Source organism: Galeopterus variegatus, unplaced genomic scaffold (assembly GCF_000696425.1).
Source record: "Galeopterus variegatus unplaced genomic scaffold, G_variegatus-3.0.2 Scaffold50, whole genome shotgun sequence".
In the NCBI taxonomy this organism is placed as follows: domain Eukaryota; kingdom Metazoa; phylum Chordata; class Mammalia; order Dermoptera; family Cynocephalidae; genus Galeopterus; species Galeopterus variegatus.
The window spans coordinates 739,522-758,690 of NW_007726161.1; the positions used below are offsets into that span (position 1 = coordinate 739,522).

The 19,169-nt window shown below is 47.6% G+C and overlaps 1 protein-coding gene across 1 annotated transcript in view; it reads right to left on the reverse strand.

The window, feature by feature from the left end:
* The window catches only part of TCEA3 (transcription elongation factor A (SII), 3), a 36,921-nt gene that overhangs the window by 5,255 nt on the left and 12,497 nt on the right, over positions 1-19,169 (reverse strand). Inside the window, exons 5-8 of the mRNA XM_008572881.1 lie at positions 8,557-8,720; positions 8,330-8,386; positions 5,277-5,431; positions 820-966 (exon numbers count right to left, since the gene is read on the reverse strand). Of these exons, the coding sequence (XP_008571103.1) occupies positions 820-966; positions 5,277-5,431; positions 8,330-8,386; positions 8,557-8,720 (523 nt within the window). The remainder of the gene's footprint in view (positions 1-819; positions 967-5,276; positions 5,432-8,329; positions 8,387-8,556; positions 8,721-19,169) is intronic.

Sequence of the window (19,169 nt, forward strand, 5' to 3'; positions counted from 1 at the left end):
TATATATATCTATATGTATTTTTTTTCCTTTTTGTCTTTTTTCGTGTCCGGCAACGGATCGCAACCCTCAGTGTCGCGCTCGTACCGGACCAGGACCGGCAACAGGATCGCAACCCTCGGTGTTGCTCCCACACCTCGCTCAGCCAGTGAGCGGGAACTGGTCTGTATGTGGGATCCGAACCCTCGGCAGGAGCACCACCATGCTCCCAAGTGGCGCACTGTAGCAGTGCACCACCGGGCCGGCCCCCAGTCTCTGGTTTTAAGAGACAGGGCCTCCATGGCCTTCCACGGCTCCCCATACCAGGGCAATGGTCTTTACCCTTAGGACTCAGGGCTAAATCTGACTCAGGGCTTTATTGACCAAGTTGGCTGTACTGCAGCCAAAAAGGCCTGGATCTGGGTTTGTTACTATCTCTGCCACTGGCCCACTTTGCCAGTGTGAAGGTGCAAAGCCTGTTTGTCCCCTGTCTGGGCCTCAGTTTTCCTATACATATAATGAGCAAGCTGAGTTTCACATTGCTAAGTTCACTTCCAACCATCTGTGACTCTATAGTTCTGTGCCCTGTAAGTTTGGTTCTTATTCTCACTTCAGGGCAGGCTGGAACACACTGGCCAAGCTTCATAGACATATATCTAGGTGATTCTACATGCTATGTGCAGGAGAACATTTTCTAGAAGCCACAGGTGCACCACATTCTATGCAGCCTGGAGGCTTTTAGCCCTTTCTCCCCTCTGGCTCTTCCCTAAGCTTCTCTCTGGTTTCCTACCTCTATGCCCCTATGGCCTCCTCCACCCCATCACCCCCACCCCGGCCCCTACCTGGTTATAGGTGCAGTTCTTTTTCTTGCATTTGCTGCACTGGAAGAGGTCAGTGGTGGTGCCACCAGTCTTGGCCATCTGGTGCTCACGGATGGCCTCCTGGGTCATGGCATTCCTCAACTCCCTCAGCTCATCACTGGCCATTTCCTGGAGAGAAATGAGTCTGCCCTTCAGGGCTGGGGAGTCCAAAGGGGCCATGCCACACTCCCAGTTTCTAGAGAGCCTGAACAGAGCAAGAGGGAATATGCTGAACTGAGTACAAGGAGCTGGAGTGAGGCCTGGACTCCTGGTCCTGCACCAGCTGGGAAAAGACTGTACCCAAACAGTCCCCATTCCACCCTGACTGGAAGGTCACACCTGGGGACTGTGGCTGGACCAAGGTCAGTCGGGCATGTACAGGAGAGCAGCAGGCAAATAGGCTCTGCCTCAGGATTAGCACTCTTATGTACATTTCCTCAGATCTGGTGCTCACCCTGCTTGCAAAGACCTTGGTCTCAGCCTTCCTGCTTGAGCTGACTTGACCACTGCCCACCTGATCTATGATATTCCCCTTATCCTTCCATCTGGGCTTGACCCAGTGCCTGTCTGAGCTGTGATCACTGCCAAGCCTAGTGGGAACCTTGGCTCACCTATGCATGACTTGCTGCTGCTACCTGCACCCCAGCAGGACCCTAAAGCTCCTGGGCTCGCACAACTAACTGCTCACCTGTGAACATGCATCACAGAACACCTTTTTCTAAGTTCCTGCAGAACAGTCTCCTGTCTCCCACATGGAAGACATTCAGTGTCTGCATTATCCAGGCTCTTCCCTTCTGTATCCATCTCCCTGGCTATTTGATCCCCCTTAAACCTCTGCCAGAGGAGAGTAGATAGGAGGACACTAAAACGGGAGAGCTCTAGTTAAGAAGGGTTGGTTTGGGGGAAAGGAAGATGTTTGAAGCTAATGTTAAAATGAGGATTTTGTGGGCTGGCCCGTGGCTCATGGGAGAGTATGATGCCAATAACACCAAGGCCGCGGGTTCAGATCCCCGTACAGGGATGGCCGGTTAGCTCACTTGGGAGAGCGTGGTGCTGACAACACCAAGTCAAGGGTTAAGATCCCCTTCAATGGTGAAAAACGTCAAGAACAGAGAGTCATGGACTAATTGACCACACAACAGATATAATCACCAGAAAGATTTGGCTGATGACTGAGTTTTATTTAACCTTGTAGATTATTAATTTTATGAGAACTGATGTAATTTTAAGAAAAGTTTCCATTTAACTATTGATTTAATAATTTTAAAGGTTTATGTAGTTAAAATGCCCACATTAACCCGCCCGTGTTGTGTAACAAATAAAAATGCTGTTTCCAGTCTGAAGGTTGCTTCAGCTGCTTTAGCTGCTCTGGCTGCAACAGCGCTGACAGCCCGCAGGCTGAGAACATGCTTCAGAGGAACCGAGGTCTCTGCCTGTTTTTTATTTTCACAGCTTCCTCATCCCTTTTTCAAGGACCCCCAACTAGACTGGAGCTGGTCTCCGGCATGGGGGAGAGATGGCCTGAATGAAATGAGGGTTTAGGATGATGGCAGGGCAGAGGGCAGGGCCTCCAGGAGCAGGGGTGATAAGAGATGCTGCTGGGGAGGTAAGCCAGGCCCCAGCAGGCAGGGCTTTTATCCCCCCAGTTCTTATTATTCTGTAGCTACTATTTGGGTCCTGAGTCTTCTTTCTTTTTTTCTTTTTTTTTTTTTAAAAGATGACCGGTAAGGGGATCTCAACCCTTGACTTGGTGTTGTCAGCACCACGCTCAGCCAGTGAGCGAACCGGCCATCCCTATGTGGGATCCGAACCCGGGGCCTTGGTGTTATCAGCACCGCACTCTCCCGAGTGAGCCACGGGCCGGCCCCTTACTGGTCATCTTTAAAAAAAAGAAAAATGAGGATTTTGTGGTGGCTAAACATTTTAATTATTGCTATTGATCCTGACTCCTTAAACCATGGAGAACAGAGTTGGCATAAAGGTCAAATGGTTTTATTGTGCCGACCCTGAATGATAACCACTTGAGCTTCTTGATAAAATGCAGATTCCTATGGATCTGAAACACTAAGGGCAGGCCCAAGAATATGAACTTTTACTACTGTCCCCAAGCTATTCTTGTGCACACTAATGTTTAAGTCCTACTGTGTTAAATTCAGGAGCTAGGTCATAACCAATGGCAAGAATATATAGAAAAATAAGTCAACACAGGGTTGTATAAGTAAAAAACAGCTGACTTTAATTTGGGGGGGATTTTCCAGAGCACAATGCATTTGCTCATTCAAAATTTATTGGATGCCAATTTATTAAATGTCTTTAACTGTATCTGCATGCTTGTAAACTGGCTTTGGCCTTGGTGGTGTCTGACTCATAGCATTTGTCAACTTACGTGGTATAAATTTCCCACCATGGCCAATTTCAACTACTAATGTGATATAACTGAATGCAGAGTTGGGAAGGGCTACACATAATCAGCTCTCTTGAGCTGGTAGAAGCTGGCACACCACCATCTCTGAGTTCTAAGGATTCAGATATGAGGATTTAGTTCCTGCCCCCAGGTAATGCTAAGCTGGTAGGGTAGCCAATCATTTACATGAGACGGAAGTACTAAAGCAAAGGTACAAAAAGTGCAGGGGGAAGCAGAGCCTGGCAGCTAACTGCTTGGGGTAGGGTTGGGTCATGAAGAAGCTGATGCCTTAACCAGTCTTGAAATACAAGAGTTCCCAAGGTAGGGTGGCCCATTCCAGACAAATAGGATAGTAGACACAAAAGATCATAGGTAACATTGGTCCAACTGTGCCAAGTGCCCCATTTTATCCTAAAGTCAGTCTCTTTGTTGTTTTGGGTACTTGAGAAAAACAGTGAACCCTCTCCTCAGAAAAATGTCCATACACTCACTACATAACACACATATGTACATACACCACACATACACTAACCACTCACCAAACACATTCCACAATCACCAACACTACATATACACACACTCCACACATCGTATACACCACACACATATACTAAACACAAAACACTCTCCACACATTACACACACCCACTATATACCCGAGCCTCACCCAGACTCCAGGACCCCAACCCATTTCCACTCCACTTCTCTGGGCCACTTCAGCTCTTTGGTCTCTGGGTGCTTGCAGGAAATCCCCTCAGTTAGTTCTGGCAGTAAAGAGCCACCCGTGGGCTGGCTTGTGGCTCACTCGGGAGAGTGCGGTGCCTGATAACACCAAGGCCACGGGTTCGGATCCCATATAGGGATGGCCGGTTAGCTCACTGGGTGAGCATGGTGCTGACAACACCAAGTCAGGGGTTAAGATCCCCTTACCTGCCATCTTTTAAAAAAAAGAGCCACCCGTACCTGAGGGTGTGCAAAAGGTCTTTCCAAGATGTAGGTTCTGAAATGAACAGTTCTGGGATCAAGTCCTCATCTGTCACTTACTTGTTGTGTGTGGCCTCAGTCTTCTCATCTAGAAAATAGGGATATTTCCTCTTTCATAGCATTGTGATGAGGGTTACATAAAATGATTGGTGAACGAGCCTGTCATGTACTAACTCTGGGGAGGGCTTTATGTGTATCAACCTTCTACACACTTCACTACACTTCACCTATGTTAATGCATTTAATCCTCCATGAGGTAGCTAGTATTATTATCCTTGTTTTACAGATGAGGAAACTGAAGCACAGAGAAGTTAAGTGGCTTGTCCAAGATCACACAGCTAAGTGGCAGAGGCGAAATTCAAACTCAGGCAGTGTGGCACAGCTCCTGAGCGCCTACCTACCATACCATTCTTCATACTTCATATAGGGGTGTTCACTTTTCCTTTCCCTATTGTACCCTCTAAGTTGGGTCAATGCTTCCCTCCTATAAGTCCCTACAGTGGCTCTATCAGGGCACTTACCATTCTGTATTATTCATATTTGTTACAAGGCTCTGCTCTAACCAGCTGAGCTAACTGGCCAGCCCTGTATTATATATATTTGTAAATGTGTCTGTCTCCCCACCTTGGACTCCTGTTCTGGCCTAGTCCCAAAGCTGGATACTGGTATACAGGACTGAATAGGAGAAGAGGGACACATAAAGTAGCGAAGAGCAGCTCCTCTGGGGCCGGAGAGCATGCTTGCTGGCTTCGATACTTTCTGGCTGTGTGCATGGGCAAATCAGTTCCCTCCTCTGGGCCTCAGTATCCTTGTCTGTAAAATGGGGATTTCTATCTCGTTTGGTGTGAAGATAAAATTGGCCAGTGTGTTTCAAATGTTTAGCACAGCACTTGGTACATATTAGCTGTGTTTAACTGTCCTGATGACCCAGAAGCCCGTGGGGAGGCTGAGATGGTTCCGGTTGAAAAGCCTTCTGGCTCATCTCTGCTGAGTCACAAACCACTGCCTCTCAGATCTGGGCAAAGCTAAACGGGCCTGGCCCTTCCCTCACCTCTGCTGTCATCTTGGCAATGAGCCCTGCTGAGATGGCTCCGCTGAGTACGTTCCGCCTCAGGCCAGGGTTCCTGGGGTCCTTGAGGTTGCTGATCCGGCTGCGCACACGGTTCCGGTACTTCATGTCCGTGCTCTTGAGCTCCTGGTAGATATGTAACATGGTTAAGGGCCAGCCAGCCACTTGTGGAGGGGCACAGAAGGATGTGAGCCTCGCCCTGAAGCCTGAGGAGCCCCAGGGCCATCTCTTCCTCTCTTTGGACTGCTACAGGGGTCAGGTACATTTGTGGCCTCTTACTCTCCAAGTGGGGGTCTCACTTGGGCATTTGGGGTTAACCAAGTATCAGAGACAAAAAACAGCTTCCAAAGTGAGATCAGACCACAGCAAGCACAATGGTGTCAGGGACCCTGGGAACAGACACTCTGGATTTATCTGAGCCTCTTGTGTCACCTCAGGTGAGTCACATGACTTCTCTGTGCCTCAGTTTCCTTACTTATAAAATACAGGGCTGTTGCAAGGATTCAAGGAGCTAAGCCACATGATGCACTTGCATGGTGTCTGGGACATATGAGTGTTCAACATTTATGGTCTAAGATGACGATGACGACAATGATGAAGATAAACTCTAGTTTGTAAGGGCCCTTGGAGGTTGTGAGTCCAACTGTCAGAGGAAAAGATGTTTAAGGCTCTAAGAAGTATCGCAATAAAGAAATCGTTGAGCTTTGTTTAATCTGATGTTGTCAACATATTCGATCACAGAACCTCTCCCACCCTCCTTTTCCCTAGTTATACCTATTACCAACCCATGGAATCCACTTTGGGAATTGCTGGTCAGAGTTACTATGTCTCCCATTAATAGGTGAGGAAGCTGAGGGTTAGAAAGGGTGTGGGCCCTTGCTCAAGGTCACAGGGCAAATTCCTGGCAGAGACAGGGCTGGAAGCCAGACCCCGTCCTAACAGTAATGCTCTCTCCACTCACCCGGCAGGAAATCACCCCTGGCCACTGACCACAGTGAGTTTCTGTCCAAATACTGCATCCCAGACAGGCCTCCCACCCCCTCCGCCCTGTGGAGGAGCTCAGGGAACACAGCCTCATTTTCTTGGTCTCCTGAGCCAAGTGGGATCAGGAAGACAAAGCTGTTGCTGGGAAAAACCAAGTGCAAGACAGAGACTGCGGGGAATGTGAGAAAATGGGAACAGCTGACTTGCTAGAAGTGGTGGGAGGGCAGGTGGTATTATTTCTTTTTTCTGTTGTTGTTTGTATAACAAAAGTGTGAAAAGAAAAGAATATGCCACAATGCACTTGAAAGCCAAAAACTGTGTTAAAAATCTGCCATTTGGGATTCCTGGTATGAGGGGACAGCATTGCTGGCGATACTTTCATCAGCCTCTTCCTGACTCCTTCATTTGCCAAGACCTCAGGAGAGAACGAGGTGGAGAGCAGACCCAGGGTCACTGGTCCCCCGGAGGAGCACACGCAGGCCCCACAGCTGCCATGTAAATCCAGGGTTGCTCCAAAGAGGCCAGATCTTTTTTAGGACACTGAGCAGTCAAGCCCCCAAGTTTGTCTTCTCCCTGACCTCCCACCAGCTAAGAGGAAAGAGCTAAAGGGCTTGCTGCAGCTTTGATTTCCTCTCCTTTAGAAAAGGGAGTTCGGTGGAGGCAGCAAATGAGGAGGGGAGGCCGGGAGGGGAATAGGCACTGGGCCATCCACTTTTGCTTCAAACTGGGTTTGAGGGTGGAAGGAACCTGCTTGGAGGGACAACTATTCCAGAGAAAATGAAGATAAAGTTCATAGTCGTCCTGATACTTCGTGCTCTGTGTTCTAGAATTAACAGGAAATTATGAAAACATACTTGTTGAGGTATTGGATGCTTCAAGACTTGTTGAGGTACTGCTGGTTAAGCATTAAATGATGGTAGAGGGAAACTACCAGAATATATGTTGGGGAGTATCAGGGTGGGCCTTAGGCAGGAGATGGAAGCAGGCAACTTAGTTATCTGCGGATTGGCCCCTGGCCCTCCCAATGGACCCCCAGGTAAGCTCTCCAAGTAGAGCCCAGGAAGCCTCAAAAGGGTCACTTGCCCCTCAGTATGACACTTAGACTCCCTCTCCCCTCCCCTGTCCCCTCCAATGCACCCCTTTATCTTTGACATGCAAACCTTTGTCTCCAGTAAAAGAAATTCCATGCATTCATTTAGCAAGGGCAAAGTGGGGAGGAATTTTTTTCCTCCAAGCCAAAAATCTTTCAGTGCAATAAACCCATATCACAGCGGTGGTCCCCTTCTCTGTCTGCGCAAGGCCCCTTTCAGATGGGAAGTGGGGGAATGGGGTATATGAAGAGTTCAGTATGTGGAATCCAAAGAACAAGGTTTTCAGTCCAGCTCTGACATCCACTAGTTCCCGAGCCTCAGTTTCCTTATCTGTAAAATGGCAACAACAGCCCCTGCCTCACAGAGATTGTTGTGAGCTGAGGGCGGAAATGGCAACTGCCCAGCACAGTGACTGGTACACATGAGGGAGTCAGAATGGGAGCTGTTACCTTCAAGGATAGAAGCAGGGAGGCTGAACATGAGAAATGCCATCCTCTCTGTCTGCTCTGATCCAGGAGGTGACAACTTGACCAACCGAGGCATGTTATGGCACAGCCGGTCTAGCACAGAAGTTGAGCCCTCAGGTTCTAAGTCACACTTCCTGGGTTCAAATGCCAACTCTGCCACTGCTGTTAGTTGCATGAGCTTTGGCCAGTGACTTAACCTCTCTGAGCCTCAGTTACCTCTCACCTGTAAAACGGAATAAATCAGAGAACCTACCTTGTGGTGGTGTTTCAATCTGAATGAGGTACTACTTGCAAACAGCTTAACGAGGGGCTGGCAGGTGCAAAATTTAATAATAAATGTTAGCTAGCATTAAGAGCTCTGGTTCAGGGGCAGAGCAGGGGTCTGTTCCCAGAGTCCTTCCCCCACCCCCTCACTGTCCCAGGTCCCTTGCATGTAGGAGGCCTGCTGCTAGACAGTCCAGACACGTACAGCCCCAGCACGGTTCAAGGATATGATCTTCGATTTCTGATGCCATCTTGTCACAGTTGACACCATAGTCCTTGTAATCATCTAAAAGAGATTCAAGAAATACAGACATTAGCCAGAGCCTTGGCAGTGAAGCCTGCTTGTGCCAGGGACTACGGCGGTCCTGTGTTGTTACAGGGTGCTAGGAAAGACTGAATCTCACCTGCCCTTGAGAACCCCTTTCCCTCCCCCATCCCTGGCCGAGGCCTTCTCACCGTCTGCCTTCAGGGCCGCTGACAGCATCTCCACACACTTGTCCCGGACAGAGTCCCCTGTGAGATAGCAGGGAGCCAGGAGGCAGATAGAGGGGGCAAACGTGGGAGTCAAGGGGCTGCTGGGTGTTTTGGGGGTCTCCACTTTCGATTTGCTGCTGTTTGATCTGAGGATGAAAATCAGTAATAGACATTTTGACATTAAGAAAAAAAAACATTTATTGAGTACCATTCTACTTTTTACAGATGATCTCCTTTAATCCTCATAACCCTGTGGGGCATGTACTATTTTAGGCACTTGACATGGATCAACTCATTTAATCCTCATAACAATCCCATGAGGTTGATACTATTCTTATCCCCATTTTAGAGTGTATTTTAAAGTGCATTTTAGAGAAAAATGCATTTGAAGATGCACGTGACTCAGGTCACACATCTGAAACTAGTAGAAACAGAATTCAAACCCAAGCAGTTGAACTCCGGTGCCCTAGCTCTTAACCAACCACTGTGCTCCACTTTTTAACGAATAGTGTTGCAACACCAATAATTACGCTACAGTCTACTGTGCACTGTGCTAGCTGCTCTCTATAGAAACTCTCATAAATATATGAACCATTTATTCACTCATTCAAAAAATATCTATTAGGCACCTATTCTCCAGGTACCATGCCAAGGACAAGGGATAAAGCAGACACATCAGAAAAGCTCCCTGCCTGGGCCGGCCCATGGCTCACTCGGGAGAGTGTGGTGCTGATAACACCAAGGCCACGGGTTCGGATCCCTATATAGGGATGGCCGGTTCGCTCACTGGCTGAGCGTGGTGCTGACAACACCAAGTCAAGGGTTAAGATCCCCTTACTGGTCATCTTTAAAAAAGAAAAAAAGAAAAGCTCCCTCCCTCAAGGAGCTTACAGTCTAGTGAATAGTGACTATCTACCACCATTTAAGAGGGCTGGCATTTACAAGATGCCAGAACTGTACCAGGCACTTTACAAGCACTTTCTAACTTAATCTCAGGAGATAGATATTCTCATCACCCCCATTTACAGATGAGAAAACAAACCTCGAGAGTTACACCACTGAGATTTGCCTAAGGTTATACAGCACTGAGATTTGAACCCAGCTCTATCTGATTCTAATGCCCATGCCCTTAACTCTATGATATACTGTCCAACAATGATCCCATCTTGGTTTGGGTTTTAAAAAACACAAATATGTATGTATTTTGAGCAGATGATTGGCTTGCCACGAGTCTTAGCTTGGGCTGCCATAACAAAATATCACAGACTGGGTAGCTTCAACAACAGAAATTTATTTCTTACAGTTCTGGAGGGTGGGAAGCCCAAGATCAAGGTGCCAGTCAATTCAGTTTCTGGTGAGGGCTCTCTTCCTGGCTTGCAAATGGCCACCTTCTAGCTGTCTTCACATGGGGAGAGTGATCAAGCTCTCTGGTATCTCTTCTTACAGGGACACTAATCCTATTGGATCAGGGCTCCACACTTATGACTTCATTTAACCTTAATTACCTCCATAAAGGCCCTATCTCCAAATAGTCACATTGGGGTTTGGGGCTTCAACATATGAATTTTGGGAGGTCACAAACATTCGGTCCATAACACCATATTGACAGCAATGATCTTTCTGAGATGGGATTATAGGAGATTTTCATTTTCTTCTTTTGCTTATGCTTGTGTTCTAAATCTTCCATGAAGAATATATCTACTTCTGTAATGAGAAAGACTTTTTAACATTTGATGGTCACGAGTGTTCGCTCTGTGCCGATGGTCAAACAGGCTTCCTGTCCTGCTGTTCTCAAGGAGTTGCTGGCAAATGGTGGAAGCAACCCAAATATCCACTGACAATGGATAAACAAAGTGTGGTGTATACATGCAATGGTCTATCGCTCAGCCATAAAAAGGAATGAAATTCTGACACATACTGCAACATGGATGAACTATGAAGACATTATGATAAGCGAAATAAGCCAGACATGAAATGACAAATATTATATGATTCCACGTATATGAAGTATCTAGAATAGTCAGATTCAGAGAGACAGAAAGTAGAGTGGCAGTTGTCAAGGGCTGGGATGAGGGGGGAATGGGGAGCAGCTGTTTAATGAATAAAGAGTTTCAGTTCGGGAAGATGAAAAAAGTTCTGGAGATGGCAGGTGATGATGGTTGTGCAACCACACGCATGTACTTCAAGCCACTGAACCATACACTTGATGGTTAAAATGGGTAAATGTTATGTTATATATTTTAACACAAGAAAAAAATCTATATAGTAAGTTCAATAAATAAGAGTAGCAAGGAAACCTGATATATACAATAATAACTAATTTGTTCTAGTGTATATATTTGGGAAATCTTAATCCACTTGAAATGATAAAGTAACTCATTTTACTCATGCTGAAAAAAAGGTTAAAATGGCTAATTTTGTTAAATATATTCTCCTACAATAAAAAAGGAAAAAAAAGTACAACCAATAAAACCAGTCTGAATCTCAGACTCCAAATATCGTTGGTCCTTCTTGGGTCCTGGTGCAGAGGGTGCTGGTGATAGAGCAAGAGGCATTGCCCAGTGTCCCTGTGGTTGCCTGTGCCAATCAGCTTCATGGTGCCATGCATAACCAGTGGCTTAAGAAAGCTTAAACAGGTCATGCTACGGTGCAATTCTGCCCCCCAAATTCAGCAAGGGATGGCGAGTAGGAGTTGGCCATTCAGGGGAGGGGACAGGATAATACATTCTTGGCGGAGATCCATGGAAGCATGGAAGTCCATGGTTTGCATGGGCAATGTTCAGCTCAGGGGCAGCTGAAGCGTGAGGGTGAGGGAACTGATGGAGGGAAAGGGAGTTGGAGAGAAAGGATCTGGCCAGACTCTGGGGCGTGTTAAGGATGGTAATAACAAAAGCCACCATTTACCGAGTGCTTATGATTTATTCTTCTCAGTAACCCTGGAAGTCACAAGTTACCGGCCCTGTTTTACACATGAGGGAATGGAGCCTTGGACAAGTGAAGTGACTGTGATAGCTGCCCAACTCCCTCTCTTTCAGAGTGTTTCTGCACTATTCTTGGGCGGCCACACAGTCAGGAGGTCTCTGCCTTTATCCCTGAAGCTCTTCCCATCTGCTTTCACTAACCACCTGGACCTGCCTGCCCCCTGCTTCTTTCGCTAACCATCCAGCCCGCTGCTCGCTCAGGATAAACTGATTCATCAGAGTTGAAAAATTTGAGGGGCCGGCCCGTGGCTCACTCGGGAGAGTGCGGTGCTGATACCACCAAGGCCCCGGGTTCGGATCCTATATAGGGATGGTCGGTTTGCTCACCGGCTGAGCGTGGTGCTGACAACCCCAAGTCAAGGGTTAAGATCCCCTTACCGGTCATCTTTTGAAAAAAAAAAAAAAAAAGAGTTGAAAAATTTGAGGGGCCGGCCCGTGGCTCACTCGGGAGAGTGCGGTGCTGATACCACCAAGGCCCCGGGTTCGGATCCTATATAGGGATGGTCGGTTTGCTCACCGGCTGAGCGTGGTGCTGACAACCCCAAGTCAAGGGTTAAGATCCCCTTACCGGTCATCTTTTGAAAAAAAAAAAAAAAAAAGAGTTGAAAAATTTGAGTTCCCTCTTTCACTCCAGGGTCTTACCATACCTAACTCTTGTGGAAGGGCTCAAAGGGCTGCTGTGTTTTCTTTCTTTTTTCTTTTCTTTTCTTTTTTTTTTTGGCGGCTGGCCGGTATGGGGATCTAAACCCTTAACCCTGAAGTTATAAGCACCACACTCCACCAAGTGAGCTAACCGACCAACTCCCCACCCCACCTCTGCCTTTTTTGTTTTTGTTGTTGGGCTGCTGTGTTTTCTAAGTCCAGGGGGCGCTATTCACACTATTACCAGGGTACCTCCTGGAGTTGCACAGTGCACAGCCTGGGCAGCTGCACCAGGCAGCCCTGGGGCCTGGATCTGCAGCTGCTTCTCATGTTCACTTTTAGGCTATGGATGCACTTCTTCCCTTCAGGAAGAAGAGGATGCTGCCCTTCTGACAAGGTCTTTTAGGACTAAGGAGGTGTATCTGAAAGTGAGGCTGACAGAGTAGCCCAGGCCTCCCAGAATGAAAAACCTGAGGTTATGAGAGAATCCCATCTGACATTCTGCTGAGCACTCCTCAGTGTGGACTCTGCTGGTGACCTCCTTGTCCCCCAACTCTTGCTGTTTGGCCTGACCTCAGATCCTCTCTGTCATCACAGACCCCTGGACCACTGGGATTTTTGTGTTCTCTGGAGCCCTGAGGTCCTTCAACGGTGTCTCCATGCAGCTACATGGGGGAGGTGGACTGGGGATGGTGGGCTTGGCTCTTATAAGGTTTACATTTTGAATTTTTAAAAAATTTGTCCTTGGGCCGGCCCAGTGGCGCACTCGGTAGAGTGTGGCGCTTGGGAGTGTGGTGGCGCTCCCGCCGAGGGTTCGGATCCCATATAGAGACCGGTCCGCTCACTGGTTGAGCGCGGTGCGGGTGCGACACCGAGGGTTGCGATCCCATTACCGGTCACGAAAAAAGACAAAAAAAAGGAAAAAAAAAATTTGTCCAAAAGGAGTATTTACTTTTTATTTATTTATTTTTAATGCAGTTTGAAATTTATTGTTCTAGATTAATTTACTTGTCCAAAAGGAGTCTTTACTTTTTATTTATTTATTTTTAATGCAGTTTGAAATTTATTGTTCTAGATTAATTTACTCCTGATTCCACCCAACCCTGCCTGACAACTGGGTGTCCTGGCAGCAGGGCAGAAGTATCGGGAAGTTGAGATCCAACTGGATCTCTCTGGAGTTCTCCACTTGATTTCAGCAGGAGGGGAAGGTTTGGGTGAGGAAAGGCTGGGAAGGGTATGCACTAGGGGCTGCTACAACCAAAATGGATCTCCCTGCCCCAACCCTGGTCCTGGCCACTGGGCTCTTGCCTGCTTAGTCACAGAAGCCCCAAAGCTGGTTTCCTGTGTCTTCTTGCCCCCCTTACGATCCATTTATCATACAGCAGCCAGAGGGGACTTTCAAAAATTCACAGCTGACCAAGTCACTCCCCTGCTTCTGGCTCTCTAACAACTTCCAATTATTTTCAGCATAAAGTCAAACTCCTCACTACGGCTTTCCAGCCCCTCCACGTCTGACCCCTGCTCCCCCTCTTCTGTTCTAATCTCATGCCTTGCTGGCTCCCTGGTTCACTGAAGCCCCTTGCAGCACTGCTTCTTTCTGTTCCTTAAACACACCCATCTCTCCCTCCACAGTGCCTTTGCACTGGCTGGTCCCTCCTCCTGGAATGCTCTTCCTCTTCTGGGTCTCAGCTCACATGTCATGTCCTCAGGGAGGTCTTCACTGATCACCCCAGCCAAGGCAGACTGTCCCTGCCCGCTCTCTAGCACATCACCTGATTCCTTTCTTCCATAGTACTTATCCAAGTATGTAATTAACTTGTTTATGTGTTTACAAACATCCAGATTACAGGTTCAAGAGTATAGGGACCCTGTTGCTGATTCAACACTGTATTCCAGCACCTGGAACAGTGCTCTAGGTAGGCACTTGATAAATCTTTGTTGAATGAGTAAATGAATGAATGAATACCCGATGAATTGAGGGAGTTGACCCCATAGAGATGAAAAGCACATCCAGGGGGTCCAGACAGAGCTGAATTGGGGATGGAGAGATAAGGCAGGTTTTCTGTGGAAGGTCAGTGGCTCCACTTAAGAAAAAGATCTCTCTCTGAGCTAGCATCTGTCCACTCCCATGATCTGGGCCAACCCCATCTCCTACAGCAGGGATGGTGTCTCACTGACCTGTGTGTCCCATCCCACATCCTTAATGTCTAAGACTCAGCAGAGGGAAACCGCCAGGGGGAGCCTATAGCATGCTGCTTTATTTTTATTTTTTTGGCAGCTGGCCAGCATAGGGATCCGAATCTGTGATCTTGAGGTTATAAGGCTGCGTTCGAATCAATGGAGCTAACTGGCCAGCCTGTACGCTGCTTTAAAGGAGGCATAACAAACTATAATAACAGTTGTCATTTTTCGAATGCCTACACTGAAGTGGTATATTTATTAAGAACTCAGCCTCTGGAGCCAAATTCCACTTTGTAGATATGTGACCTCAGGTAAGTTCCTTAACCTCTAGGTGCCTCAGTTTTCTCACGTATAAAATGTGAATAACAATACTACCCATCTTATGGTGTTGTTGAAAGGATTAAAGCACCTAAGAGAATTTCAATGACAGAGTATTAGTCAATTTACATAGAGAACCAAATTGCATATTATTATTAAGCATTATGCATTTATCGAGCATGTGTATGAATTGGGAACAGTGCTAGGCATTTCATTACCTCAATTGATCCTCACAATGATCTTGAGAGGGGATCATAATTATCCCCATTTTACATATCAGTAGACTGAGACTCATAAAGCTGAACTGACTTGTCCAGGGTCATCCATCCAACTAGTAAATGGTAGAGTCAGACCACAAACCTAGGTCTGCCTGCCTTCCAAATTCATTTCAACACATCTCACTGTGTCTCTAAAAGAGGGTTTTGTAGAGTCCTCTTACCAGAGCAAAGCTGGGCTGCAGAGCATTTTTCCCCTACCTTCCTGGCAGGGCACACCCAGCCCCATCCCTCCTGCTCAGCTAGGAGCTGGCTGGCTGGCTGGAATTTGTGTCAGGGTGGCACTTCAGGCAGCCACGCTCATTTTGCTTTCAATGCACATGATTGAACTGTGCCAAACTGCAGAGAGGGCATCATCAGCAGGGGTGTGGCTGGGGAGCTGGATTTATCAACAGCTTCTTTCTGCTCCCCGGATGTGCCCGCGCCACCCTTCGAAAATCCTCCTGCCCTAGATCCAAGCAGAGGCATCCAGAGGCCCGGCTCGCTGCTTCTGCCCGCCACCTCGAGGGCATTTCAGTTACTGCACCACCAAGTGTGCAGTGACTGCTCTGCAAAGTTCAAACAGTTCCTGACAGCCAGGAGGCTGATGAAGTGCAACTTTCTCCCCTGTGATCACAGTGCCCGGGGCCCTTCGTGGTCTGTTTCCTGATACTCCAGCTGCAGTTCCCAGAGCACCATGCTCACTCGCGCTGCCACGCCTTTGCATGTGCCATTCTCTCTGCTTGGGATGCCTCTCCTGGCTTGTCTACCAGGCAAATTCGGCTGATGAAGTGCAACTTTCTCCCCTGTGATCACAGTGCCCAGGGCCCTTCGTGGTCTGTTTCCTGATACTCCAGCTGTAGTTCCCAGAGCACCATGCTCACTCGCGCTGCCACACCTTTGCATGTGCCATTCTCTCTGCTTGGGATGCCTCTCCTGGCTTGTCTACCAGGCAAATTCCTATTCATCTTTCAGTTCTCAGCTCAAATACTCTCTCTTCCATGAAGTCTCCCTTCACTTTGAAGTCATATTCATACACTCTCCCTCTGTTCCCACTCTGTTATATCTACCCCCTTCTGAAAAGAAGCACTTGGGCGTCTGCCTCTGCATTAGTGCTTAGCGCCATGAAGGCATAGATCTTGAGTTTCAATCTTTGCCTNCCTTTGCATGTGCCATTCTCTCTGCTTGGGATGCCTCTCCTGGCTTGTCTACCAGGCAAATTCCTATTCATCTTTCAGTTCTCAGCTCAAATACTCTCTCTTCCATGAAGTCTCCCTTCACTTTGAAGTCATATTCATACACTCTCCCTCTGTTCCCACTCTGTTATATCTACCCCCTTCTAAAAAGAAGCACTTGGGCGTCTGCCTCTGCATTAGTGCTTAGCTCCATGAAGGCATAGATCTTGAGTTTCAATCTTTGCCTGGCCTTAGAGGTTGCAAATGGGTGGGCTGTAAATATGTTCCGTCTGCCCTATTGTGTCTTAGAAAAATATGACTATGGGCTGGCTGGTTAGCTCACTTGGGAGAGTGTAATGCTGATAACACCAGGGTCAAGAGTTCGAATCCCTGTACTGGCCAGCTGCCAAAAAAAAAAAAAAGAAAAAAAGAAAAATATGAATATGTTGCTTATATTTAAAATTGGGAGTTTCATATTAAAATCTAGATACCCAGCTTTTCTTAAAAAATTAGAAGGCCTGGGCCGGCCCATGGCTCACTCGGGAGAGTGTGGTGCTGATAACACCAAGGCCACGGGCTCAGATCCCATATAGGGATGGCCGGTTAGCTCCATGGGTGAGTGTGGTGCTGACAACACCAAGCCAAGGGTTAAGATCCCCTTACCGGTCATCTTAAAAAAAAAAAAAAAATCTTCTGCTTGACTGACCTTCAGAAAAAGAATGCACTAAAGGAGGAAGCCAGGATGCTTCAAGGTCATGAAGGCAAAACCAGGAGAGCAGTCTGGAGGTTTAAATCCTCACACAAATGTTGAATGTTTCTATTACAGCATCAAGCCCAGAAATGGATTAGTGGTCAGTGTTTCATTTGGGGATAGGACAATTCTCTGTTACATAGGGCTGTGCTTCACATTCTGGACACTTAGCATCTCTGGCCCCTGCCTCCTAAATGCCAGTAGTGTCTGCCCACTTAGACACCCCGCAACCTGGCCTTAGTCATGGTGACAACCAAAAATGCCTCCACAAATTTTTAAATGATCCCTGTTGAGGACCACCGGTGTAGAACCAGGATGACACTGGAGCCTCCACTCCCAGGCCTCACCCACAGCAGCCATCGCTAACTGACTGCAGAACTCTTTCCTGCAGAGGCAGGATACAGTCAGACTCCCTCTGCAACCAGCACTCCGGGGAGCCTCCACTCATCAGCTGGAGCTGGTGCTTGGCTGCCACGTTGGAGTTGTGCAACGCAGCAGCCCCATCAGCATCTCAGGTCTGTTTCGTTTTCACAAGCTCTTAAACGACCTAAGTTTTGTGCCTTTACTCTTCTTTCCAACGGCAGTGTTACTGGCACATTAGGCTTTAAATCACTGTGAAGCTCCCACACACACTGTCCCAGAACCAACACCCTTACTGTCCCACCAGGTCACCTCAGAATCCAGTATGGCCCCTGGACCCTAATCATTCACCTGATCCACGTCTAAGCCACTTCCTTGCCTACACCACTCTCCCCTGGCCCTGCTTCTCCTGCTCTGACCTCTGACCACCCTCTTGGACCACAGCTCACACTTACTCCTTTTCCACAATCTCTCCTTGGTGATCCCATCCAGGTTTGTGGCTTTAAATGCCAGCTACACACTCATGACTCTGAAATGCATATTTCCAGTCCAGACTTTCTTCCTGAATCCCAGCCTCATATAATCCAACTGATTATTTGACTTCTCCACTTGAATGACTAACACACACCTCAAATCCAGCATATCTAAACCTGAACTCTGGATATTCCACCCCGGGCCTGACTTATGCACAGTCTTCCCCATACCAATTAATGGCAACTCCATCCTTGCAGATGCGCAAGCAAAAAATCTTGGAATCATTCTTGACTCCTTTTTTTCTCTCATACCCAACATTCAATCTGTCAGGAAGTTCTGTCAACTCTCCCTTCAAAATATATCCCGAATCCACCACTTCTCCCCACCTACCACCCNGGATATTCCACCCCGGGCCTGACTTATGCACAGTCTTCCCCATACCAATTAATGGCAACTCCATCCTTGCAGATGCGCAAGCAAAAAATCTTGGAATCATTCTTGACTCTTTTTCTCTCATACCCAACATTCAATCTGTCAGGAAATTCTGTCAACTCTCCCTTCAAAATATATCCCGAATCCACCACTTCTCCCCACCTACCACCCTGACCCGAGCCACTCTCATGTCTTATCTGAATAATTGCAACAGCCTCCTGGCTGGTCTCTCTGTTTCTGCCCCTGCCCCGATGATCCATTCCCAGCACAGCAGTCTGCGTGACCCTGATAAATGCAGTGATATAATTCCCATGCTCAATACCCTCCAGGGGCTCTGGTTCCACACACTGCCTCAACCTTCCCCCCTCACTTGATCTGCCGCAGCGCCATCGGCTCAGTGTTCTTGGACTCTGTCGGGCACACTCCCCTCTTGGGGCCCTGGCTTGGAATGACCCCAACATCTGCATGGCTAACTCCTTTTCCTCTTTCAAGCTTTTGCTCAAAGGTCACCTCCTGGATGAGGCTTTTTCTGACCATCCTGAGGAACACCCTTCTCCCATCCCCCTCTTCTCCTCTATTGTTTTCCATAGCACTTGTGACCTTCTAAACCACTGTATAATTTACTTATTATATGTATTGCCTGTCTCCCCCACTAAAATACAGGCCCCATGAGCACAAGGATTTTTGTTTCTTTTGTTCATTTCTGTATCCCTGGCACTTAGAACAGGTGCTGGCACATAGTAGGCCCTCAGTAAATATCTGATGAATGAATGACTTCACGATTTATTCTACTTTGGGGTTGATGGAGTTCGGATGTGTTGTCCCCTCCAAAACTCATGTGGAAATTTGATCTCCAATGAGGCAGTGTTGGAAACTGATTGAGTCATGTGAGTTCTCACTCTATTAGTTCCCGCAAGAGCTCGTTGCTTAAAAAGACCCTGGCAGGGCTGAGTCAGTGGCGCACTCGGGAGAGTGCGGCGCTGGGAGTGCAGCAGCGCTCCCGCCGCGGGGTCGGATCCTATATGGG